The sequence below is a fragment of the Taudactylus pleione genome, unplaced genomic scaffold (genome assembly GCF_031769625.1).
Source record: "Taudactylus pleione unplaced genomic scaffold, aTauple2 ptg000251l, whole genome shotgun sequence".
Classification (NCBI taxonomy): domain Eukaryota; kingdom Metazoa; phylum Chordata; class Amphibia; order Anura; family Myobatrachidae; genus Taudactylus; species Taudactylus pleione.
Genome location: NW_028284653.1, coordinates 8,439,702 through 8,464,973, shown reverse-complemented (window position 1 = coordinate 8,464,973; position 25,272 = coordinate 8,439,702). Strand labels below are relative to the sequence as shown.

The 25,272-nt window shown below is 48.5% G+C and overlaps 1 protein-coding gene across 2 annotated transcripts in view; it reads left to right on the top strand.

Moving 5' to 3' along the window:
* PUS7 (pseudouridine synthase 7) overlaps positions 1-25,272 on the top strand; it is a 186,271-nt gene that overhangs the window by 148,067 nt on the left and 12,932 nt on the right. For both annotated transcript variants that reach the window (XM_088480231.1, XM_088480230.1), the window contains exons 12-13: positions 1,719-1,845; positions 21,682-21,783. In XM_088480231.1, coding sequence (XP_088336357.1) covers positions 1,719-1,845; positions 21,682-21,783 — 229 coding nt within the window. The remainder of the gene's footprint in view (positions 1-1,718; positions 1,846-21,681; positions 21,784-25,272) is intronic.

The following is a 25,272-nucleotide window of genomic DNA, read 5'->3' as shown; positions in this document are numbered from 1 at the left end:
GATAGTGGAGGCTACTAGTGGATGTGCTTCTCCCAACACTAACCCTGTTTGTTATACCCCCTTCCTCTTCTAATATCTTTCTAACAAACTCCTCTACTTCTTACCTTTACTTGGATCCCATTCTTCCTTGTGTTTTAACCTCAGCCCTTCGCCCACTTTGTGTCCCTTGTCTTTTATCCCTTCTCTTTTTCCAATCTCTCCTGTATCTATGAAATTGCCTATTTCCACTAGGGTTCTGTGACAAATATAGTTGGAGTGTGGACTCTACGGGACTTACTGTATCACCTCAGTAGGATCGGGAGGTTCACCTGCTCCCTGCACTCTGAGATTATTTAATATTGTTGACTGTACCCTCTATAATATTCTAAAAACGTATTGCACTTCAAAGATTGTTGAGTACATTTGAAAAAGCTTCAGATGGACTGGTTACTTTTATTTTGTCTCCATCTAGTGGAGAAATGTTATAGTTGCCGTATTTCTCACTAATAAAGTAATCAGTGTTTATAATTATACCACTTTTATGTACACTGCAATTTGGGGACGGACTTGTGTGAAAACATAGTTTACAGTTATATTTACTCGATAAATGTATACTGTTTGTTTGTTCTCCATCTTCTAAAGTAATTCTGCATCGTTTATTTACCTTGCTAGTTCAGGTGGACATACAGTGCATCCGGAAAGTATTCATAGCGCTTCACTTTTTCCACATTTTGTTATGTTACAGCCTAATTCCAAATTGGAATAAATTCATTTTTGTCTTCAAAATTACACACACAATACCCCATAATGACAAAGTGTAAAAAGTTTTTGTGAGATTTTTGCAAATTTAATTAAAAAAAAAAACAACTAAGAAATCACATGTACATTACAAATATTCACAGCCTTTGCCATGAAGCTCAAAATTGAGCTCAGGTGCATCTTGTTTAGTATTAGCAACATAGGAATTTCCATCCGGACTTATTCAATATTTATATTCGTCCCCCTCTACCTCACTGCTACTCAATGGTCACTGCAACGATCCTACTGTTATGCACCGCGAAATGCGCCAAGGATGCCCCCTCTCCCCACTTTTATTTAATTTGGCTATTGAGCCTCTTCTGCGTTTATTACAAGATAACACCCAGTTTCAAGGCATTCAGATTTGACATAGAGAAATGAAATTAAATTGTCAGCTTTTGCTGACGATATTGTATTTTATGTATCTAAACCAGCTGACTCTCACACACATTTTTCAACTTTTGACATCTTTTAGTGCCGCTTTCTGCTCACTATGTATTTTCAGTTCTATAAGGTTACCCTTATCTATTGGACTGTTTTTTTGGGTCCTACATACTCATATTGTAATGAAAATTTGGTTGAATTATTGACCTTATACAATTATCTGTGTATTAGTTCTTGGATTAAGTGTTACACCTTTTATCTATGTGTTATCTGTAATTTCATATATTTGTTCAATGTTGCTATAACATTCATTGCTTCAATAAAAAAAAAAAAAAAAATATATATATATATATATATATATATATATATATATATATATATGTTCTGTACAAAAATCTTATTTTATTTTTTTTATGCAAAATGTAAAAACAAACTAACTTTTAATTCTAGAAATGAAGAGACTAACGTTACTATTTGAGCTAGATCCTTATGATATCATATTGGGAATGAGGAATTGTGTAAAACAGAACATTTAAAATTAATCTTTTTGATTTTAGATACCTAGGAACAACAGACTAATGTATATCCACAGTTATCAGAGCTATGTGTGGAATAACATGGTCAGCCAGAGGATTGAGGAGTATGGATTTAAAGTTGCTCCGGGGGACCTTGTACTCAAAGGAGGTAATACTTGTATTTGTCAGGGAACGTAAGATTTAATAGACTATTTCAACCCCCAGTCTGTCAATCAATTATTTTCAAAAGTTCCTTTTTAAATTGCTTATTTATGTATGATAACTTAGTCTCTTTATTGCCATAATTCCCTCCACATTTGGAAGAATACTACTTGTAAGAACAATTAACTTATATGCTTACAAACTGCCTAAGTTTAGTAGTATGATTTTTTATTTTTTTTTATTGACGCTAGTTACTAAAATAATGAGACATTTTTATGAACTGTTGCACAGATGTTACTAATGGTCACATTAAGGGCCCTATTTATCACAATCTGCATTTTTAGTGCAAAATATAAATTCTCACCTATTCGCAAAGTGAAAAATTTATATTTTCACTGGAATTTAGCATGGTGCTCTTACCAGAACACATGCTCCAATAAGAGCCTGTTCCAGGGAAGAACTGTATGCAGAGTGATAGCTTACACCAGGGACGGGGAACCTCAGGCCCGCGGAATCATTTGGTCTGGCCCTCTGAGCTTTTTTCTGCTAGCTTTATCTGGCTAGCAGGGTGCCTAGAATGGCACTTTGCAGCCAGAATCTATGCAGCAGTGCCGTCTGGAGCGTCACACCGCTGCCCCTACAGCTCCCTGACAGTTCAGCAGCCTCCATGGAGGGACCGCAGCAGATGTCAAAGCAATCTACTGCATTCCCTTCATCTTAAATCCTGGAGATCCTTAAGCTGGGTACACACTATGCAATCCGTCGTATGATGTATCATTCCGTCTAGGATTGGAGCGATATATTGACAGATCATACATTGTGTACACCAGATCCGTCGTTCGCAATGGTCGTTCATCACATCTTCCCATCTACTGTTCTGTACAGCAGATGGGTCGTTGTAATGAACGACGCCATGCTGCTACATGTAGCATGTAATGATATATGGTTGACATCGTACACCAGATCATGCAGTGTTTATAGTGCACAATGTATCATTACATTGCGTCTTTCTATTACATAGCTTTAGATCACCTGAAAACAAGAAAGAGTTATGTTTTATGCACTTTGCTTTGAGTTTTAGCAGTAGCAGTCAAGCAGATTATGATCCAGGGAGCCCCGATGTCAGACACCTGTGTCAATAGTCAGTTGACATTTCTATTAAACATTATTATTTATTGTGAACAGTAAACTTGATGGACAGCGCTAAACAGTGCTTTGACTAAGAGGAGTTAACCCAGAACCGTATATTTAGTGTGGCAGAACGTGCAAAGTGCTTAGAGAGTGCAAAAAAGTGGATATCCTTCTGAATGTCTATTTTATAATTTTATGATGTGTTTTGTTGGCAAGACATGTATGTTAACTAGTTTTTTAGTGTATATATTTTTTTTGTTATGTTTATAATGTGTGAAAAAAATTATAAAAATTACTTGATTAAAAAAAAAAAAAAGAATAGTGAACAGTAAACTTGATGAACAGCGCCAAACAGTGCTTTGAGTAAGAAGATTAACCCAGAACCTTATATTTAGTCAGGTAGCACATGCAAAGTGCTTAGAGTGTCAGTGCAACAAGTAAGTTGTTTAAAGTTTTTTTTGTTTTTTTTCCATGAATGGTTTTAATTCCAGTATCTCAATCTGCCTTTAGAATTGTGTAATGATATTGCTGGTCATTTTTTTTGTATGCAATCACAATTGTGCCGGTACCTGTTGAAGGAGGTCTAGAGTTGTAGAAATTTTTTTTTGGACCTAGTATATGAATTGTGTATTCTTAAGTATTCATAGTCTAGTTCATGCACTGATCACACCTGTGATTTGATGTGACCGATTGACCACTGATCGTTGCAAGGTTTTTTACTGAAGGTGTTCATTCATCTTTAGTCACTCCCTTGTATAAACACTTCATGCAATATGTACACTTTATAGGCTCTACATTGAGGGCATCAATCCCTTTACTTTTATTTGTAATTTCATGTAGCAGACAATTTTTTGCACTGGCACTCTAAGCACTTTGCACATGCTGCTACACTAAATATAAGGTTCTGGGTTAATCATCTTACTCAAAGCACTGTTTGGTACGGTTTATCAAGTTTACTGTTCACTATTAATTTATTTATTTATTTTTTTAATCAAGTAATTTTTTTTTTTTCCACAAATTATAAACCCAACATAAAAAAATATATACACTAAAAAAAATAGTTAACATACATGTGGTGCCAACAAAGAACACATCATAAAATGACAAAATAGACATTCAGAAGGATATCCTGAGCAAACCTGGCCTGGGACCAATGCAGGAACATATACCCAACCAGTGCATGGAAGTAAAAAAATAAAAAAAAACAGAGGAAATTTCCAAATGAGCCCAAAAGAGAAAAATGTTTGTTTGAAAAGAAAATACATTACAGGGGAGAGATCTCCGACTGGTCTACGAAGGCCCAAGGGAGAAAAGAGCCCAAATGGTCCCATAGTTTGATATTTAGGAAGAGCCTTATGGCTAGTATAGACGTTACTTTCATGGTCAATTGTATAATAAACAAGCGCTCGCCATATATGTATATTTGGAGGATCCGGAGCACACCAGGAGCGAGCAATAATCACTTTAGCCAAGGTAAATAAACCCGAAACCTAACGATAAATGGTAACATTAAACAATTCTTCCAAATCTAAAGCAAATAAACAAAGATTAGCTTCTAATGATGGTAATGACAGAAGTGTAGACTGAATCTCCAGAAAGTGAACATAAACTACAAAAACTGTAATTTCACTAACCAGTAATTTGTTTATATTTATTAAATGTACACATTCCAAAGTATAAGAAACTACTTTGATTTACCTCTAAGCTACATTGTAGGTAGGTTTTTCATTACACCAATGTAGAAGTTACAAATCATAAATAACAATTGTCAATTATAACAAAGTTTTTACAGCACACTGTTCTGTAAATTGTAACTGTTTGGAAGTACCTCATCTTTGTTCACTCTACCCAATATGTGGTATTTTCAAATTAAATATGAAATCTGCCATATAGCTTAAATATGCACAGACATATTAACATTTAAATATGCTAAGCAGCTCCGTGCATCACTGTGAAAGGCAACATTTTCATACTGTACTAATAATAATCATCACAAAACAAAACAACCACAGCTCATCTTTGTAGTCTGAATATGTAACTAAAATCCATGAACAAATTAAGATAATTGTTTATAATTGCTCTAAAATAGAGAAAAACAACTGTCCCATGTATCACACAAATCAAACTAAATCTGGGAACTAGTAATACCCTTGTGCATTTGCAACTTCTGAAGGCTGTATCTTTATTACAGTGTTGTCCTGGGTGTAAAACACCTTATCCTTGTTGGCCATTTCCACTGTTTAGTTCTAAAGTGCTGAATCATTACCGAAACTTCAACTTCAGACCCAATAACCTGAAGGGGTTAGGGGTTACAGGAGGGGCTGCTACATCTAGAGGATAGCGATAGAAGGAACATGGACGTTTCAAGGGGGATGGAGGGGTGTCACACTTCTAAAAGTAATTTATTCCCTGTACAGTCCTATATGTGACACACTGACATTAGACTTACAATTTTTCTTGTGTTCATGTTGAGCTTCTGCCTGAAATTTAATCCAGCAGTCTCCTGTCCGGATAGTCACTGTGTGGGGATGGGAGTGTATGTGCTCTGATTGGCTGAGTGACTGTGTGTGATGTGTCACTCAGCCAATAAGAGCACAGCAGACACTGCTGAGGAGTTCCGGCACTAATCAAGAATCTCCTCAGCGTTACAGCAGGGCAACCCACTGGGGGCAGCTCAGCAGTTGTTAGTGGGTGGAGTTAGAGCAGAGGTCTTTAGAAATTGACCCGACAGCTCAGTCATCTGACTGAGGTGAGAAATAACTAGTCTGGACGGGCCAGGGGGCGAATCCAGCAGATAGTTTTATTTCATACTATATGTAGGGTGGACAGAACTTCGGCTGGCCAGTTTGAGAACCTGTGGGCCTATTTACAATGGCGGCCCTGGCGCTACAGCTCTATCTGCCCCATTGTTAATCCGGCCATGGTAGAAACAAGTAATTTATCGATTACGTTTTGAACAAAGTATAAAATTGCCCAAATCATTGTTCCAAAATGCTAAACACAGCCTTCAAGACAGGTAAACACGTAATAAGTCACACAAATTCCGTGCATCCTTTTCAATTGTCCCGTGCATCACAAAGTTTAAAAAATCACAAGTTCACAGTTGTTTAATTATTTGATTTATACCAAAGATCTCTGAAGTATATTTAAATAGAAAATGCATTTAACAAGCATGTACCCTTTCACACTTAACATAATTATTCATTACATTCTGTTAAGGTAGAAAATATTATTTTCTGAGTTCCGTGCATCACATGCTTTTAAATTTGTTTTCCTTTTTAAACTGGTCTGCTAAGAAATGGTTGTTATATGAAAACTTAATTTCTTAGTAGCAATGCCTTACCCTATAACTTAAGACCCATTAAAATCTTGGTATTTTGGCGAAGTTTGTCGTTTGAAATTTTGTAGCTGTCCCGTGCATCACCAGGAGATTGCCCGAGGGTGTTCCCATAATAAATGCCAAAAATCACAGCCAGATGCATGACATTTGGGACAATTAGTTGGGGCATTAATATACATATGCACATTAGAAATAGGAGAAAGGTAGGACCTATGCAAAATAAAGTAATGGATTTGTTGAAAACTGACACAGGGGGAGGTGTACCCTATAGAGCCCAGTATTGGAGTCCATTGCGCGTCCTGGAGAGGATCCAAATTTAGTTCCCATTTATTTCAATGGGGAAGAAGGGCATCCGGCAAATTACGAGAGATGAGATCACCGTAGAGGTAGGAGACAGTCTTACGAGAAGGTACTTGAAGGAGTGCCAATTTTAGAGCAGAAGGGGATAACAATATAGGGTCAGATCCAAACTGGGCACGCAGGGCATGACGGAGCTGGAGATATCGATAGAAGGCCGAATGGGGAAGACCAAACTCCACATGCAAATGTTCAAAGGAATGGAGGACACAGTTTTGAATCCGATGTCAAAGTGTTTTGATACCATGAGAAATCCAAAAGGTCTCTGATCCCAGCATGCGCAGCTCAGAGAGAACCTCGTTAAACCGAAGTGGAACATCGGGATCCAAACCCTCATCCCCAAATAACCGCTGTGCAAAACGCCAGACCAGTTGGGCCTGTCGGAGCAAAGGAGGAGATCTATCTGGAGTTTTAACGGAATGCAGAACCTGTAAGGGAGCCAAAGGGGACCCCGTCTGCTCACCATGGAATCCCGCCAATGTGGTATAAGTATCAGCTATCAACCAGGTAAACAGATGCGAAAGTTGTAAGGCCATATAATAGAATCTTAAATTAGAAAGACCCAGGCCACCCGCAAGTATAGGTCTACATAGTTTGAAGTGCAATCCGAGGTCTTTTTTTTTTCCCATACAAGAGGAAAGAATAGTCAATATGGGAAAAAAATCTTTTGGGGATAAATATAGGGGAGTGCTGTAGTACATAAAGATATTTAGGTTGAATAACCATTTTAAATAAATGAATGTGACCAGTGACTGTAAGTGGAAGTTTCTTCCACACACTAATTTTTTTGTTTAAAAGCTAAGCTGATGGGCATTACCATTCCACATAATCAGCCAGATCAATAGCAATGGAGATACCCAGATACTTAAAGGAGACAGTCCATTTTAGGGGGCAAGAGAGTATAAGGGAAAGAGAGAGGATACCGTTTAAGGGAAAAAGGCTAGACTTGGACCAGTTAATCAAAAGTCCCGAAAAACAACCAAAATCTTCAATGACACTCATCATTCGTTCTAGCGTAGGGCCATCGTCTGCAAGTAACAACATACCTCTCTATGCGGACGATATCTTATCAATTACACGGCCTGCCTGCAGACCGTGAATTTCCGGATGTAAGCAAATGAGACACGCCAGGGGCTTGATAACCAGTGCAAACAGGAGATAAAGGACACCTCTGATCAATTACACGGCCTGCCTGCAGACCGTGAATTTCCGGATGTAAGCAAATGAGACACGCCAGGGGCTTGATAGCCAGTGCAAACAGTGCAGGAGATAAAGGACACCTCTGACGTGTAACACGTCCGAGCTTGAAAGATGAGGAAATACAACAGTTCACTGACACTCTGGCCGACTGGGAGGAATACAAAAGAAGGACCCAAGAAATAAAACTGGGAACGAAACCAAACCTAACCAGGACTTCCCACAAATATTCCAGTTCCACCGAGTCGAAGGCCTTGGCTGCATCCGGGGAAGCCATCACAGCTCCAGGGACATCCCTATGGGACATCTGCATATGGTAGGAGAGACGTCTAAGATTTTGGGTAGTGGATTTATCTGGCATAAAGCTGTTTTTTTTCAGAATGTATAATGGAGCTGATAACAGAATTAAGACAAATAGCTAATAGCTTGGCCAATATATTTATATCCGTAGTAAGGGGGAGATAGGTCTATAAGACTGGGTAAAGGGGGTCCTTCCCTGGCTTTGGGAGTACAACAACCAAGGCCTCCGACATGGATGGTGGGAGACAACCTGCAGTAAGGAGAGTGTCAAAAATGTCAAGGAGACATGGGATAAAAAAGACCTCTAAATTTCTGGTACACTTTTATTGGGACACCATCGACTCCAGGAGCTTTACAATGTGGTAAAGAGGAGATAGCAGCATTCAGTTCCTCTTCCGTGAATGGAGCATCTAAAAACTCTACAGCAAAGTCGGGATAGACCTACACAGAATGGTTGTCCAACTTGAGAGGGCCATGGAGGTGGACCAGTCTCAGGACAGCATCACGATCCCTGTAGTGAAGCAAACGAGCATTAAATGTACTAGGTGGAGCACCAGGAGAAGGGGGCCTAGCAGGCATTCGATGGGCTCTTTCCACAAATAATTGGGCAGAAAAGGCATCCCTGCCAAAAAGCTTCACCAGCTATTCCTCCAGGAATAACTCGGGAGTGGATCCCTCAGCCCATTCCGGGATGCCCACAAAGCGTAGATTATTCCTGCGAAGGTGACCCTCCAGGTCTGAGGGCTTAGAGCAACAAGCAGCCACCTTGACCGAGGGGGCTGTGATCCGCCCAGGTAAGGATTCCTTAAGATCCTCAAAAGCAGAAAGGCGATGGTCAACCTCCCCCACTTGCTCCCCTTATTTTTTTGAAGATCGTGGCAGATTAAGGAAATGTCAACCTGAACCTCTCCAATTTTATCCGTAACCCTCTTTGAGGCTTCAGTAGCTTAAAGGACATGAGTGAAGGAGAGTTGGGGGTCACTGACAGTGTTAGATTCGGAAGTAGAGGGAGGAGGTGGCGGATTAATAGGAGGGGTATCAGTTGGTGGAAACGGAGAAGTACTTGCAAAACAATCCAATTTGGAGGCGGCCCCAGAGGCATGACTCGACTTTCCCATAATGCAAAGTGGAAACATCGGGGTTCTTAAAAATGGAGTAATAGCACAATTAAAGTAAGGTCACATAGAAGTATAAAACGTCAAACAGTTAGCGACAGCAGGTTAGGCTGAGAGGTGTTGAGACTAGAACAACTCAGGACAGACCACATAGGAGGACTGCAAATCCCAGCCAGCATCCACTAATAGCCACAGGACTTGAGGAATACACACTCAGATAGGGCAGTCCCCAGCACTTGAGAAGCAAATTTGAGAAAAGGTGGACTTCTTATAGGCAGAAACACGCCAAACACCAGGCAGGCACTGGCCTCTGTCATTGTGTGGATTCAATGTGGAGTGAAAGGCAGGACACTGCTCAATAGGCAGAAAATAGAGCCCAGCAGCTGGCTCACCGGGGAAAGAGGAGCGCTGGACACCACAGCCAGAGAGCTCAATAGGTGGGGCAGAGCACTTCACTGCCGCTGAGCCGGGACACCAGAGACCGCAGTTGCCCACGTGGAAGCAGGGGAGTAGCACTGCTGAGGCACAGGCAGCCCGAATACCATAGCAGATTTCCCGGTTCCAGTCCCAGTGTCAGCAGGGGAGTTTCACCAGAGACTCAGGTAAGTATGGAGCCTGGGGCGCTGCACCCTCAGGATTTCCGACAGGATTTACAGCAGGAGAGCAGGCAGGGACGGTCCTACTCCATGCTGCACCAAGCCACGCCACTTCTGTTTACTATTTTTATGCAAATTGCAGACTACCACTGCTGTCATTCTCTTGATTCAGCTGACACCCATCATTTCTGGGGGAGTGCATTTTAAATCTATAAGAGTTAAAACACAATTATAGAAAAACATCCGTATAATCAGACTCAGGTGGCGCTTTAAAACCTCTATTTTGGTATTAGTATTTATTTATTTTACACAAAATAGCGTACGAGAGAGAGGGGGATCATGGGAAGAAGCAAAACTTAAGAATGGAAGGAGAGGGGTATACAGACTGTTAATACACAGTATCAAATCTCATAAACGATGTCTGTTGCAGGTAGATGCAGTAGACATTCATATAGTGTGGACAACCAAAAGGTACAGTTAGCGTAGCAGTAGCCTCGTCTTGAATGCCCAGAGTAAGGAAAGTCTAAAAGACCAAGATGTGCAGCTTGACCAGCTCTGCTGTTACCTCTGCATTCCTACCAGTATTCAATCCAACTAAACCATATATCTGCAGATGGTGGTTGTTCATACACCCTGACCAACTGTCAATGGCATCTAAAGATATATCTGGTGTGAGGACATTGGCACTTAATCTTTTACTCCGTACACACTGGCATATCGTCTTTGTGAAATGTACCAACTCTTCCTGTAATTTACATAGTGGGCTGGCCTACTGAAGAGCACACAGGAAATTAAATAGGCCCTCTATTCTCCTGTTATCCTCTGCTGCTGTATCAGCATCTGTGTAAGAATACCTTGTGTCAAAAGACAAATAAAAATAAATACTATCCATGTTAGATATACTTTAAAAGATGATTATATGGGTCACGGGTATGGCTAAGATGGCGCCCATATTAGTGCAGTTCTACCTAGCTGTTTTTTTTTTAGAATTTATTTTTCTGCTTCCTACTTTAAGATGCAAACGATATAGTAAAACTTTAAGTAGTATATGTGCCTGGATTACACCAGGAGAGAGCAGTAGTATTTGTCCCTGGATTACATCGGGAGAGAGCAGTAGTATATGTGCCTGGATTACATCGGGAGAGAACAGTAGTATATGTACCTGGGGTTACGTCGGGAGAGAACAGTAGTATATGTGCCTGGATTACACCAGGAGAGAGCAGTAGTATATGTGCCTGGATTACACCGGGAGAGAGCAGTAGTATATGTGCCTGGATTACATCGGGAGAGAGCAGTAGTATATGTGCCTGGATTACATCGGGAGAGAGCAGTAGTATATGTGCCTGGATTACACCGGTAGAGAGCAGTAGTATAACAGCTATCATTTATCTTTACTGTCACATTCTGACATCCATGACTTCTCTTCGCCTGTCACATACTGTATATTCTTTTTTTTTTTTCCGTGACCCTTTCTTATATCCATCACTTCTGTTTATTGACCCATTCTGACATCCATGATCTCCTCTCTGATCCCCTCTTACTGTTGGGGGACTGTGGCACTAGTACATTTGTTAGGAGACCGCAGCAATGGTGGCCTCTGAAAAGGGACTAAAGCCCGGGTACACACTAGACCTGTGTCATCGTCCACATTGGCCAGTGTTTACCTGCTATGTCGCTGATGATGCACGCTCCCGCTCGTCATCAGCGGCATCACCTGTCTGACCTGCATGCAGGTCCGATGGGCGATATAGTCAGCGGGGGCTATGCTGCTGAATGCAGCATGGTTGCTGCCGGCATCGGCGAGTGTGTACAGACTTGCCGGTGCCCGCCGCATGCGACATCAGCTGGGTACACACCATTAAATGTGTACCCAGCATAACCGCTGACCAGGCCTCATGATGGTCACAGTACCCGCATCCTCCTTCCACCCCACAGTGTCTTGGGCCCCCCTGACACTGTACTGTTATCATCTGCTAGAGGTCCGGTACTTTCAGTTAATTAAAAAAAAAAAAAACACAGAATTATAAATTACACAGTATGCAAACATGGATATGCATTGCAGGTTGAGTATCTGAAATCTTGAATCTGTTACCCAAAATATTACTTAATTCTAAATGTTTTGAGCACAATGGAGTGTTAACTTTGCTTTTTGATGGTTGTATGTACACAAACTTTGTTTCATCAACCAAAATGTAAAAAATATTTTATATAATTAACTTCTGAATGTGTATCTCAGTGTATATCAAACAACTGTACATAGAGTACTGTGCCCTCTCTCTACTTGTCCGCCCATTCGTCTGTCCGTGTCCATCTCTCTCTCCCTGCCCATCCCACTCTGTCCGTCTCTCCCTGTCCGTCCGTCTCTCCCTCTGTCCATTCCTCTCAACTCGTCCCCTCTCTCGCTCCCTGTCCGTCCGTCCGTCCCCTCTCGCTCCCTGTCCGTCCCCTCTCGCTCCCTGTCCGTCCGTCCGTCCCCTCTCGCTCCCTGTCCGTCCCCTCTCGCTCCCTGTCCGTCCTCTCTCGCTCCCTGTCCGTCCGTCCGTCCTCTCTCGCTCCCTGTCCGTCCGTCCGTCCGTCCTCTCTCGCTCCCTGTCCGTCCGTCCGTCCTCTCTCGCTCCCTGTCCGTCCGTCCGTCCTCTCTCGCTCCCTGTCCGTCCGTCCGTCCGTCCCCTCTCGCTCCCTGTCCGTCCGTCCCCTCTCGCTCCCTGTCCGTCCGTCCCCTCTCGCTCCCTGTCCGTCCGTCCGTCCCCTCTCGCTCCCTGTCCGTCCGTCCCCTCTCGCTCCCTGTCCGTCCGTCCCCTCTCACTCCCTGTCCGTCCGTCCGTCCCCTCTCGCTCCCTGTCCGTCCCCTCTCGCTCCCTGTCCGTCCGTCCGTCCCCTCTCGCTCCCTGTCCGTCCGTCCGTCCCCTCTCGCTCCCTGTCCGTCCGTCCGTCCCCTCTCGCTCCCTGTCCGTCCGTCCGTCCCCTCTCGCTCCCTGTCCGTCCGTCCGTCCCCTCTCGCTCCCTGTCCGTCCGTCCGTCCCCTCTCGCTCCCTGTCCGTCCGTCCGTCCCCTCTCGCTCCCTGTCCGTCCGTCCGTCCCCTCTCGCTCCCTGTCCGTCCGTCCGTCCCCTCTCGCTCCCTGTCCGTCCGTCCGTCCCCTCTCGCTCCCTGTCCGTCCGTCCGTCCCCTCTCGCTCCCTGTCCGTCCGTCCGTCCCCTCTCGCTCCCTGTCCGTCCGTCCGTCCCCTCTCGCTCCCTGTCCGTCCGTCCCCTCTCGCTCCCTGTCCGTCCGTCCCCTCTCGCTCCCTGTCCGTCCGTCCCCTCTCGCTCCCTGTCCGTCCGTCCCCTCTCGCTCCCTGTCCGTCCGTCCCCTCTCGCTCCCTGTCCGTCCGTCCCCTCTCGCTCCCTGTCCGTCCGTCCGTCCCCTCTCGCTCCCTGTCCGTCCGTCCGTCCCCTCTCGCTCCCTGTCCGTCCGTCCGTCCCCTCTCGCTCCCTGTCCGTCCCCTCTCGCTCCCTGTCCGTCCCCTCTCGCTCCCTGTCCGTCCGTCCCCTCTCGCTCCCTGTCCGTCCGTCCCCTCTCGCTCCCTGTCCGTCCGTCCCCTCTCGCTCCCTGTCCGTCCGTCCCCTCTCGCTCCCTGTCCGTCCGTCCCCTCTCGCTCCCTGTCCGTCCGTCCCCTCTCGCTCCCTGTCCGTCCGTCCCCTCTCGCTCCCTGTCCGTCCGTCCCCTCTCGCTCCCTGTCCGTCCGTCCCCTCTCGCTCCCTGTCCGTCCGTCCCCTCTCGCTCCCTGTCCGTCCGTCCCCTCTCGCTCCCTGTCCGTCCCCTCTCGCTCCCTGTCCGTCCCCTCTCGCTCTCTGTCCGTCCGTCCGTCCCCTCTCGCTCCCTGTCCGTCCTCTCTCGCTCCCTGTCCGTCCGTCCGTCCTCTCTCGCTCCCTGTCCGTCCGTCCGTCCGTCCCCTCTCGCTCCCTGTCCGTCCGTCCCCTCTCGCTCCCTGTCCGTCCGTCCGTCCCCTCTCGCTCCCTGTCCGTCCGTCCGTCCCCTCTCGCTCCCTGTCCGTCCCCTCTCGCTCCCTGTCCGTCCGTCCGTCCCCTCTCGCTCCCTGTCCGTCCCCTCTCGCTCCCTGTCCGTCCGTCCGTCCCCTCTCGCTCCCTGTCCGTCCGTCCCCTCTCGCTCCCTGTCCGTCCGTCCCCTCTCGCTCCCTGTCCGTCCCCTCTCGCTCCCTGTCCGTCCGTCCGTCCCCTCTCGCTCCCTGTCCGTCCGTCCGTCCCCTCTCGCTCCCTGTCCGTCCCCTCTCGCTCCCTGTCCGTCCGTCCGTCCCCTCTCGCTCCCTGTCCATCCCCTCTCGCTCCCTGTCCGTCCGTCCGTCCCCTCTCGCTCCCTGTCCGTTCCCTCTCGCTCCCTGTCCGTCCGTCCGTCCGTCCCCTCTCGCTCCCTGTCCGTCCGTCCCCTCTCGCTCCCTGTCCGTCCGTCCGTCCCCTCTCGCTCCCTGTCCGTCCCCTCTCGCTCCCTGTCCGTCCGTCCGTCCCCTCTCGCTCCCTGTCCGTCCGTCCGTCCCCTCTCGCTCCCTGTCCGTCCGTCCGTCCCCTCTCGCTCCCTGTCCGTCCGTCCGTCCCCTCTCGCTCCCTGTCCGTCCGTCCCCTCTCGCTCCCTGTCCGTCCGTCCGTCCCCTCTCGCTCCCTGTCCGTCCGTCCCCTCTCGCTCCCTGTCCGTCCGTCCGTCCGTCCGTCCCCTCTCGCTCCCTGTCCGTCCGTCCCCTCTCGCTCCCTGTCCGTCCGTCCGTCCCCTCTCGCTCCCTGTCCGTCCGTCCGTCCCCTCTCGCTCCCTGTCCGTCCGTCCGTCCCCTCTCGCTCCCTGTCCGTCCCCTCTCGCTCCCTGTCCGTCCGTCCGTCCGTCCCCTCTCGCTCCCTGTCCGTCCGTCCGTCCCCTCTCGCTCCCTGTCCGTCCGTCCCCTCTCGCTCCCTGTCCGTCCGTCCGTCCGTCCTCTCTCGCTCCCTGTCCGTCCGTCCGTCCCCTCTCGCTCCCTGTCCGTCCGTCCCCTCTCGCTCCCTGTCCGTCCGTCCCCTCTCGCTCCCTGTCCGTCCGTCCGTCCCCTCTCGCTCCCTGTCCGTCCGTCCCCTCTCGCTCCCTGTCCGTCCGTCCCCTCTCGCTCCCTGTCCGTCCGTCCGTCCCCTCTCGCTCCCTGTCCGTCCCCTCTCGCTCCCTGTCCGTCCCCTCTCGCTCCCTGTCCGTCCGTCCGTCCCCTCTCGCTCCCTGTCCGTCCGTCCGTCCCCTCTCGCTCCCTGTCCGTCCGTCCGTCCCCTCTCGCTCCCTGTCCGTCCGTCCGTCCCCTCTCGCTCCCTGTCCGTCCGTCCCCTCTCGCTCCCTGTCCGTCCGTCCCCTCTCGCTCCCTGTCCGTCCGTCCCCTCTCGCTCCCTGTCCGTCCGTCCCCTCTCGCTCCCTGTCCGTCCGTCCCCTCTCGCTCCCTGTCCGTCCGTCCCCTCTCGCTCCCTGTCCGTCCGTCCCCTCTCGCTCCCTGTCCGTCCGTCCCCTCTCGCTCCCTGTCCGTCCGTCCGTCCCCTCTCGCTCCCTGTCCGTCCGTCCGTCCCCTCTCGCTCCCTGTCCGTCCGTCCGTCCCCTCTCGCTCCCTGTCCGTCCGTCCGTCCCCTCTCGCTCCCTGTCCGTCCCCTCTCGCTCCCTGTCCGTCCCCTCTCGCTCCCTGTCCGTCCGTCCCCTCTCGCTCCCTGTCCGTCCGTCCCCTCTCGCTCCCTGTCCGTCCGTCCCCTCTCGCTCCCTGTCCGTCCGTCCCCTCTCGCTCCCTGTCCGTCCGTCCCCTCTCGCTCCCTGTCCGTCCGTCCCCTCTCGCTCCCTGTCCGTCCGTCCCCTCTCGCTCCCTGTCCGTCCGTCCCCTCTCGCTCCCTGTCCGTCCGTCCCCTCTCGCTCCCTGTCCGTCCGTCCCCTCTCGCTCCCTGTCCGTCCGTCCCCTCTCGCTCCCTGTCCGTCCGTCCCCTCTCGCTCCCTGTCCGTCCCCTCTCGCTCCCTGTCCGTCCCCTCTCGCTCCCTGTCCGTCCCCTCTCGCTCCCTGTCCGTCCCCTCTCGCTCTCTGTCCGTCCGTCCGTCCCCTCTCGCTCCCTGTCCGTCCGTCCGTCCGTCCGTCCTCTCTCGCTCCCTGTCCGTCCGTCCGTCCGTCCCCTCTCGCTCCCTGTCCGTCCGTCCCCTCTCGCTCCCTGTCCGTCCGTCCGTCCGTCCCCTCTCGCTCCCTGTCCGTCCGTCCGTCCCCTCTCGCTCCCTGTCCGTCCCCTCTCGCTCCCTGTCCGTCCGTCCGTCCCCTCTCGCTCCCTGTCCGTCCCCTCTCGCTCCCTGTCCGTCCGTCCGTCCCCTCTCGCTCCCTGTCCGTCCGTCCCCTCTCGCTCCCTGTCCGTCCGTCCCCTCTCGCTCCCTGTCCGTCCCCTCTCGCTCCCTGTCCGTCCGTCCGTCCCCTCTCGCTCCCTGTCCGTCCGTCCGTCCCCTCTCGCTCCCTGTCCGTCCGTCCGTCCCCTCTCGCTCCCTGTCCGTCCCCTCTCGCTCCCTGTCCGTCCGTCCGTCCCCTCTCGCTCCCTGTCCGTCCCCTCTCGCTCCCTGTCCGTCCGTCCGTCCCCTCTCGCTCCCTGTCCGTTCCCTCTCGCTCCCTGTCCGTCCGTCCGTCCGTCCCCTCTCGCTCCCTGTCCGTCCGTCCGTCCGTCCCCTCTCGCTCCCTGTCCGTCCGTCCGTCCGTCCCCTCTCGCTCCCTGTCCGTCCCCTCTCGCTCCCTGTCCGTCCGTCCGTCCCCTCTCGCTCCCTGTCCGTCCGTCCGTCCCCTCTCGCTCCCTGTCCGTCCGTCCCCTCTCGCTCCCTGTCCGTCCGTCCCCTCTCGCTCCCTGTCCGTCCGTCCGTCCCCTCTCGCTCCCTGTCCGTCCGTCCCCTCTCGCTCCCTGTCCGTCCGTCCGTCCGTCCGTCCCCTCTCGCTCCCTGTCCGTCCGTCCCCTCTCGCTCCCTGTCCGTCCGTCCGTCCCCTCTCGCTCCCTGTCCGTCCGTCCGTCCCCTCTCGCTCCCTGTCCGTCCGTCCGTCCCCTCTCGCTCCCTGTCCGTCCCCTCTCGCTCCCTGTCCGTCCGTCCGTCCGTCCCCTCTCGCTCCCTGTCCGTCCGTCCCCTCTCGCTCCCTGTCCGTCCGTCCGTCCGTCCCCTCTCGCTCCCTGTCCGTCCGTCCCCTCTCGCTCCCTGTCCGTCCATCCGTCCCCTCTCGCTCCCTGTCCGTCCGTCCCCTCGCGCTCCCTGTCCGTCCGTCCGTCCCCTCGCGCTCCCTGTCTGTCCCCTCTCTCGCGCTCCCTGTCCGTCCGTCCCCTCTCTCGCGCTCCCTGTCCGTCCGCCCCCTCTCTCGCGCTCCCTGTCCGTCCGCCCCCTCTCTCGCGCTCCCTGTCCGTCCGCCCCCTCTCTCGCGCTCCCTGTCCGTCCGCCCCCTCTCTCGCGCTCCCTGTCCGTCCGCCCCCACTCTCGCGCTCCCTGTCCGTCCGCCCCCTCTCTCGCGCTCCCTGTCCTTCCGCCCCCTCTCTCGCGCTCCCTGTCCGTCCGCCCCCTCTCTCGCGCTCCCTGTCCGTCCGCCCCCTCTCTCGCGCTCCCTGTCCGTCCGCCCCCCCCCCCTCGCGCTCCCTGTCCGTCCGCCCCCCCCCTCTCAAAGTTTTTTTCATAAAGATTTTTTATTAACACTTTTATTTATATATATATATATATTATAATATAATATTTCAACACTGCAGCACATGCCCATGATGAATACAGGACTGAGTGGAGAAGCCCTCATGTGACCATTTTAAAGAAAATCTATTATTTTATTCCACTAAAATATTTTTTTTATATTTTGAAGTGGGCCGTAAGGAAAGGTATAAAAAAAAAGTCTCCATCAATTTTAAGTTGTCCTAGATTTTGTAAAAGGGCTACAGATGCTTCTAGGGATCAGATGTCTGTTGTTGCTCACATTGGAGATGCAGCTTCCTATATTGGAGAAGCGACATTAGATGACAGGCTCTACTCTAGAGTTTCACCAGCGGCTGTGTCTGCCCACCGTACCCTGTGGCTACGCTCATGGAAGGCAGATGCGGATTCCAAGAAAGGCCTAGAAGGGTTACCCTACAATGGAGAGATCTTGTTTGGCCCAGATCTTGACAAGATTGCAACCAAGTTGGCAGCATCAAAAACTGCATTTTTGCCTTCAGCAACTACTTCTACTAGGCCTCGGACTACATCATTTAAGTCCTTTCGTTCTCAGGGAAAGCCTAAAGGTCAGTCCTTTCCTAGGCAGTCGGTTTCCACTTGGGCCGCCAAACCCAGTACCAAGCAGACCTGGAACACCAGAGCCCTGCTTCAAAACCAGAGGATAAACCCTCAGTCTGACGGGACGGTCCTCCCTCTGGGATATCCCAGAGTAGGAGGACGACTTCTTCAGTTCGCCCAGTGCTGGTGTCAAACCACCACAGATGCTTGGGTAAGAGAAGTGAGCTCTCACGGGCACGCCCTCTCATTTCTCAGACTGTCTCCCCACCAGTTTTTATACACAGGTCCTCCTTCGGATCCAAGCAATGCTTTACAAATCCAAAAAGCCATACAGTCCTTGCTGCAAGCAGGGGTAATTGTGCCAGTCCCGCTATCTCAGCGGGGGACTGGTTACTATTCTACTCTTTCTGGTTCAAAAGCCAAATGGGTCTCCTCGGCCTATCCTCAACCTCAAATCCCTGAACAAATTCCTTAGGGTACCCAGGTTTAGGATGGTAACCCTACGCTCCATCATCCTAGCTATGGAGCCTGGGGACTTTATGGTGTCTCTGGATATTCAGGACGCGTACCTACATGTACCTATAGCGCCCTCACATCAGTGATATCTCCGGTTTGCTATACTACAGCAACACTTCCAGTTTCAGGCTGTGCCCTTTGGACTATCCACAGCTCCACGGGTGTTTACCAAAATTATGACTATTATGGCAGCCCACCTGCTTGGTCAGGGTGTCCAACTGTTATCATATCTGGACGACCTCCTGCTCTTAGCAGGATCCCCAGAAGTGCTTCACTGCCATCTCCGGCTAACCATTGCTTTCCTTCACAAGCATGGATGGTTAATCAACTGGAAAAAAAGTCCTCCCTGAATCCCTCACAGAGAATGATTCATCTGGGAACCCTGCTTTATTCTCACGATCAGAGAATGTTCCTGGCATCAGACAAGATCTCCACCCTTGAACTACGAGTGTGCAGATGTCTCAACAGTCGCCGGGTGTCGATCCACTCAGCGATGCAGGTTCTGGGATTCATGGTGTCCACCTTCGACATGGTGGAATATGCTCAGTTCCATTCCAGGCCTTTGCAAAGGCTGATCCGATGGGGTAACCAGTTCCACCTGGATAGGATCAAAGCTCTGCCAATGGTACTCTCTCCAGAGGTGCGTCTGTCCCTCTTTTGGTGGCTACAGACATCTCATCTAACCAAGGGTTGCCCCTTTTGGATCCCGGACTAGGTACTGCTAACAACGGATGCCAGTCTCCGGGGCTTGGGCGCAGTGACCAGTCCACACACCTTTCAGGGTCGCTGGACATCGTTCGAATCAACCCTGCCAATCAACATATTGGAACTTCGAGCTGTCTACAGGGCCCTCATACTGGCCCAGAACATACTTCAATGAAAACCTCTACAGGTACAGTCCGACAATGCCACAAAAGTGGCTTACATAAACCATCAAGGAAGCACTCGAAGCAGTAATGACAGAAGTGTCACTCATTCTGACATGGGCAAGGTCTCACCTCCTGGCCATCTCTGCGGGGCTCATTCCGGGAGTTCTCAATTGGGAAGCAGACTTCCTCAGCCGTCACAACGTGCATCCCAGGGAATGATCTCTTCACCAAGAGGTTTTTCAACTCCTAGTGAGCAGATGGGGCCTCCCAGAGGTGGACCTCATGGTCTCCCGACACAATCACAAACTGCCAGTGTACGGGTCCAGAACAAGAGATGCAGAGGCAACCTTTGTAGACGCATTATCAGTGAAGTGGACCTTCCAGTTTGCGTACCTATTCACTCCAGTCTCCCTTCTTCCTGAAGTTCTTCGGAAGTTCAAACATGACGGTGGCTCCAGCTTGGCCCAGACATCATTGGTACTCAGATCTTCGGAGTTTCTCCATCGACACTCCGTTACTGATGCCTCAACGACCAGACCTATTGTCTCGGGGTCCTTCCGTTACCCGGACCTGTGTCATCTTTTGACGGCGTGGCTCTTGAGACCATCCCTCCTGAGGTCCAAAGGATTCCCTAGCTCTGTAGTCAAAACTATGCTCAGAAGCACGTAAGCCAGATTCTGCTCAGATCTACCACAGAGTGTGGCATACATATTTCCACTTGCATCGTACCAGAAGCTACAACCCCCAAGTATTTAGGGTTTCCAGAGTCCAGGCCTTCCTTCAAGCTGGATTGAACCTTGGATTCCGCCTGGCCTCACTGAAAGTGTATGTATCTGCTCTATCCACTTGGTTCCAGCATAGACTTGTTCCACTTCCGGATGTCCACACCTTCCTCCAGGGTGTCCTCCGTATACAAACCTCCCTTTGTCCCTCCAGTGGCTCCATGGGATTTGACAGTAGTGCTTCGTGCCCTCCAGGGTCCTCCGTTTGTACCTCCTGGATTCTGTGGGACTCAAGTGGCTCACAGTGAAGACTTTTTCTTCTGGCTATGGCGTCCGCCAGAAGTGTGTCAGATTTAGGGACGCTCTCCTGTCACTCCCCATTTCTGATATTCCATCAGGACAGGGCTGTGCTTCAGACTCCCCTGGTTTCCTTCCTAAAGTAGTTACTAGTTTCCACATTAATGAGGAAATTGTTGTCCCGGCCTTTCAATCACCAGACCTATTGGCAGGTGATGCCTCCTTGGATGTCGTCCGTGCCCTTAGGATATACGTGGACCGTACCAGTTCCCTTCGGAGATCAGACTCCTTATTTTTGCTCTGTGGATTTCACAAGAAGGGATGGCCAGCCAACAAAAAGACATTGACTAGATGGCTTTGCATAACTATCTCACAGGCTTTTACACGCAGGCAGGCCTTCCTCTACCGGCTACTGTTACTGCTCACTCTACTCGCTCTGTGGGTCCTCCGTGGGCAGCTCGCCGTGGTGTCTCAGCTGAATAGCTTTGTAAGGCGTCCACGTGGTCCTCTGTCCATACATTTCGGAGGTTTTATGCCTTTGATACATTCGCCTCTCAGGATGCTTCATTTGGGCGCCGGATTCTCCTCTCAGCTCAGGAGCGTCCCCACCCTTAAATGACTGCTTTGGGACATCCCTAAGGTCTGCCTGTGGAGCCCTATGGACCCTGAAGAAAAAAATTAGTTAAGGTAAAAATTACCTTTAACTCTTTCTTCGAAGTCCATAAGGTCCACAGGGCACCCGCCCTGACGCATCTGGCTTCATATGGGCTATGTTTCTGGTCACCGGTTTCCAGTTTCCTTCTCTGTGAGTGTGATTCTTGTGTGCACCAGTCTTCCTTCTCTCTTCTACTCCTCTGGCTTTTGGCTTCTCACGAACTGAGGTGCCTGTGGCTCGGGGGTGGGGTATAGACCAATGCATCCTGGGAGCTGAAAGCTTTAAGTGTGTGGTGCCCTGTCCTCAACCACCACCAACACACCAAGGTCTCCCTGTGGACTTTATGCACTTTGAAGAAAGAGCGTTAACAAAGGTAAGTTTTACCATAACTCTTAATTTTTTATTTTTTTTTATATATTCACTATAAGTATACAAAAACGTATGTTAAATCATAAATTTATTTTTTTAAATATATATTTGAATAACAAATTGTGTTTTCTATTTGCAGCCGCTGCTATTGCAGTAGATGAGAATGATATTGACTCTTACAGCATTCATGATGTAGTAATGCCACTGCCAGGCTTTGATGTCATCTACCCTAAGCACATACGTAAGTGTGGAAAAACTTTCCTTTCTTAGGGGTCTCTTTACTAAGCCTTGGCTGTAGATAAAGTGGACGGAGATTAAGTACCAGCCAACTAGTTCCTAACTCATCTTTCAAACACAGCTTGTGTCATGGCTGTTAGGAGCTGATTGGCTGGTACTTTATCTCCATCCAAGACTTACTAAATAGACTCCTTAATCAGATATCTGGGTGTGTATATTCTCTGCTTTGTATGATCTAGAAAAAGCATGTTGGTGATAGCTCTTTTTTTTTTTTTTTTGCACAGCCACATGTGCCTATCTGTTTTTAAAACTGTTTGCCAGCTGCAGTTTGATGTGTATCACGAGTGCATTTCTTACATCAATTTGCATTTGGGCAGTAGTTCAGATAATGGTATATTTAAAATTAGGGTTCAATTGTAGCAAGTTAGTTATCTAAATTACAAATGTAATACTTTATTCTAGATGAGTATTATGTTATGTTGATTCCTAATACAAATGCCTTTTGTTCCATTAGAATTTATGTAGCCCTTTGCAGAACTAAAGTAACCCTCAGAGTTTTGCTCCTTCAATATGTTGTAACTTGAATTATACATGCTTAAACTACAGGTCCGGAGTTTCAGCAACTACACATGACATGACATGCTCCTGGTTTGCTGGAGGAGTATTGCACAATTGGAAGCAAGTTACAGTTCAGCTAGATCAATTTTATTTGTCACCACCAACTTCACTTTTGGAATCGTGCCTCAGAATGCAGTGCGAACGGCAATCTGGAGCGCATGCGCCGGGGACCAAAGTGCGAGGAGGGGATCTTGGTTCCCCCTGAGCACTGTTTAATCTCTGCAAATGCAGAGATTAGCCTGTGGCAGGGGGAACTGATCGTCAGATCCCCCTGACATACCCCATACCCTCCACTGCACTCTGCATGTGAGGGAGGGGTAATTCCCAAGGGGAGTGCTCTTTTTGCACTGGAGGTGTGGGGAAGAGGTGTAATGCCCCAATTAGAAAATATTTTGGATGGAGGGATTTTAAATTTGTTAAACTACACAGTTAAATGAGGGTAGCATGTGCAAAAATTATCTATTACATTGAGGTGGCAGGGGGTTACACATATGGGGATCTATTATCACTAGGGGGTTGGGGCTAATGCGAATGGAGAACAATTGCAACTGGGTGTCTATTGCCAATCGGGGTCGGAAGTAATTTTGCAATGGGGACCTATGGATAGGAGGTGGTATGAAGCACCTCTATCCATGTTTTTTAAAACAAAATATTTAAATATATTTTTAAAAAAATACTTTCTACACTTTATTAAATAAAAAAAAACAATTTCTTACTGGTTTTATGGGTTAAAAAAATGTATCTTATTTTAAGTGGTTAACGCAATACATGCTCGCTACAAAAGGGGCGGCTGTCGATGTTGATCGACAGCTCGCCCCGTTTTGTAGGCACGGCGGGGGGGTGGCTTCACAAACTGAGGCGTTCCCATGCGAACGCCTGCCGTTTGTTAGCGGCCCCACTGACATCACCAGTGATGTCAGTGGGAGAGCTTCCGGCTCTATTAGAGCCAGAAGCTCTCTGGGGCTTGCGGCCACGAGACCCTACCACAAGGGTCTCGTCGCAAGCCCAGATGGTCTTGACCATCGCGACCATCCTCCTGGCCGCTCGTAATAGCTGTGGGTGGTCACCCACAGCTATGCGAGCGGCCAGGGGGCCGCACAAAAAAAAACAAAAAAGCCCAGATTCAGAGCAAGCGCTCTTTCAGAGCGTCCGTCTCTGAATCAGGCCCTCTATCCGGAGTGGTTTTGACCAGCTATTTTATGTCTTTCTCAGATTTTAATAGGCAGATCAGTCCTATTTAAATAATTAGACATTATTGTAATTTGTAATTACCCTTTAATGGAGTTAATTGTTGACATCACTGTTACCTAGTTAAATGATGATGAATCATAGATAAAGGCTCAGCCCAGTTTTATGCACATCTTATGGTGCATACACACGGTACGATCATAAAAACATAGTATTGAAGAAAAAAACGAGTCCCTTCGGGTGACTATAGGAACGGGAGAAAGTGATTCTTCGTATTGGGGTTATCTACAGACCACCAGGTCAGGAAGAGGAACTGGACAATAAACTACTGCAGGACATCACTAAAATGTCATTAAAAGTAGAGGTTATAATCATGCGATATTTTAAACTACCAGATATAAACTGGGAGGTGTCTGTGGCAAGTTCCACTAGAAGTAGGGACATCCTGAATTCATTGCAGGGAGCCTCCCTCCAGCAATTGGTGAGGGAGCCCACTCGGAAAGACGCAATATTAGACTTAATACTTACAAATGGAGACCGAATATCTGATGTAAACTTGGGTGAAAACCTGGGATCCAGTGATCATCAAGCAGTATGGTTCAGAATAAAGACAGATACTGACTCACCCCATACAAAAACAAAGGTGTTCGATTTTAGGAAGGCTGATTTTGCATGGATGGGAAGATGTGTAAGCGACTCTTTGGCAGAGTGGAGGAACTTGAAAGAAGTGCAGGAGAGGTGGGAAAATTTAAAAAGTGCAATATTAAAGGCAAAAGACCTTTGGATCAAAAGGGTTAGGAAAACCACAAGGAAAAGGAAGCCAGTGTGGTTTGGGAAAGAGGTAGCAAGTATTGTGAAAGCAAAAAAGATGGCCTTTAGGAAATACAAGCAGATGCAAAATAATGAAGACAAAGAGGAGTATCTTGTAAAACAGACGTAGGCTAAGAAAGGAATCAGATGTGCAAAGGCAAAAGCTGAGGAGAAAATGGCACAGTCAGTGGGTAAAGGGGGCCAAACTTTTTAAGTATATAAGCAAAAGGAGAAAAACAAAAGGTGGAATAAAAAGACTAAAGACAGAAAGAGGGAGTCTTGTTGAGGGAGACAATGTAATAGCTGATCATTTTAATTATTTTTGTTCAGTATTCATTACTGAAAGAGAAGGCAAGGGGCCACAGTTAAGTTGCAGGTGTAATCAGAAATATGAGGTAGGAACAAGCACATTTACAGAGGAGAAGATCCTAACGAAACTCTCAAAACGGAAAGTGGATAAATCAATGGGGCCAGATGGGATACATCAAAGGATACTAAAAGAGCTTAATGGGGTGCTGGTAACACCATTAACAGAATTATTCAACCAGTCTAGCTATTAGAGTAATTCCAGAGGACTGGAAAAGAGCAAACGTCCCACTGCACAAAAGTGGAGGCAAGGAAGAGGCAAGCAACTACCGACCAGTGAGCCTTACATCAGTAGTAGGGAAAATGATGGAAACACTCTTAAAAGAAAGAGTCGTAGATTATCTCAAATCCAGCAATTTGCAGGACCCCAAAACAGCATGGATTTACTGGGGGGAGATCATGTCAAGCAAATCTTATTGACTTTTTTGACTGGGTGACTAAGGAAATAGACAAAGGGGGGGCCATAGATATAGCTTATCTAGATTTTAGTAAGGCTTTTGACACTGTTCCA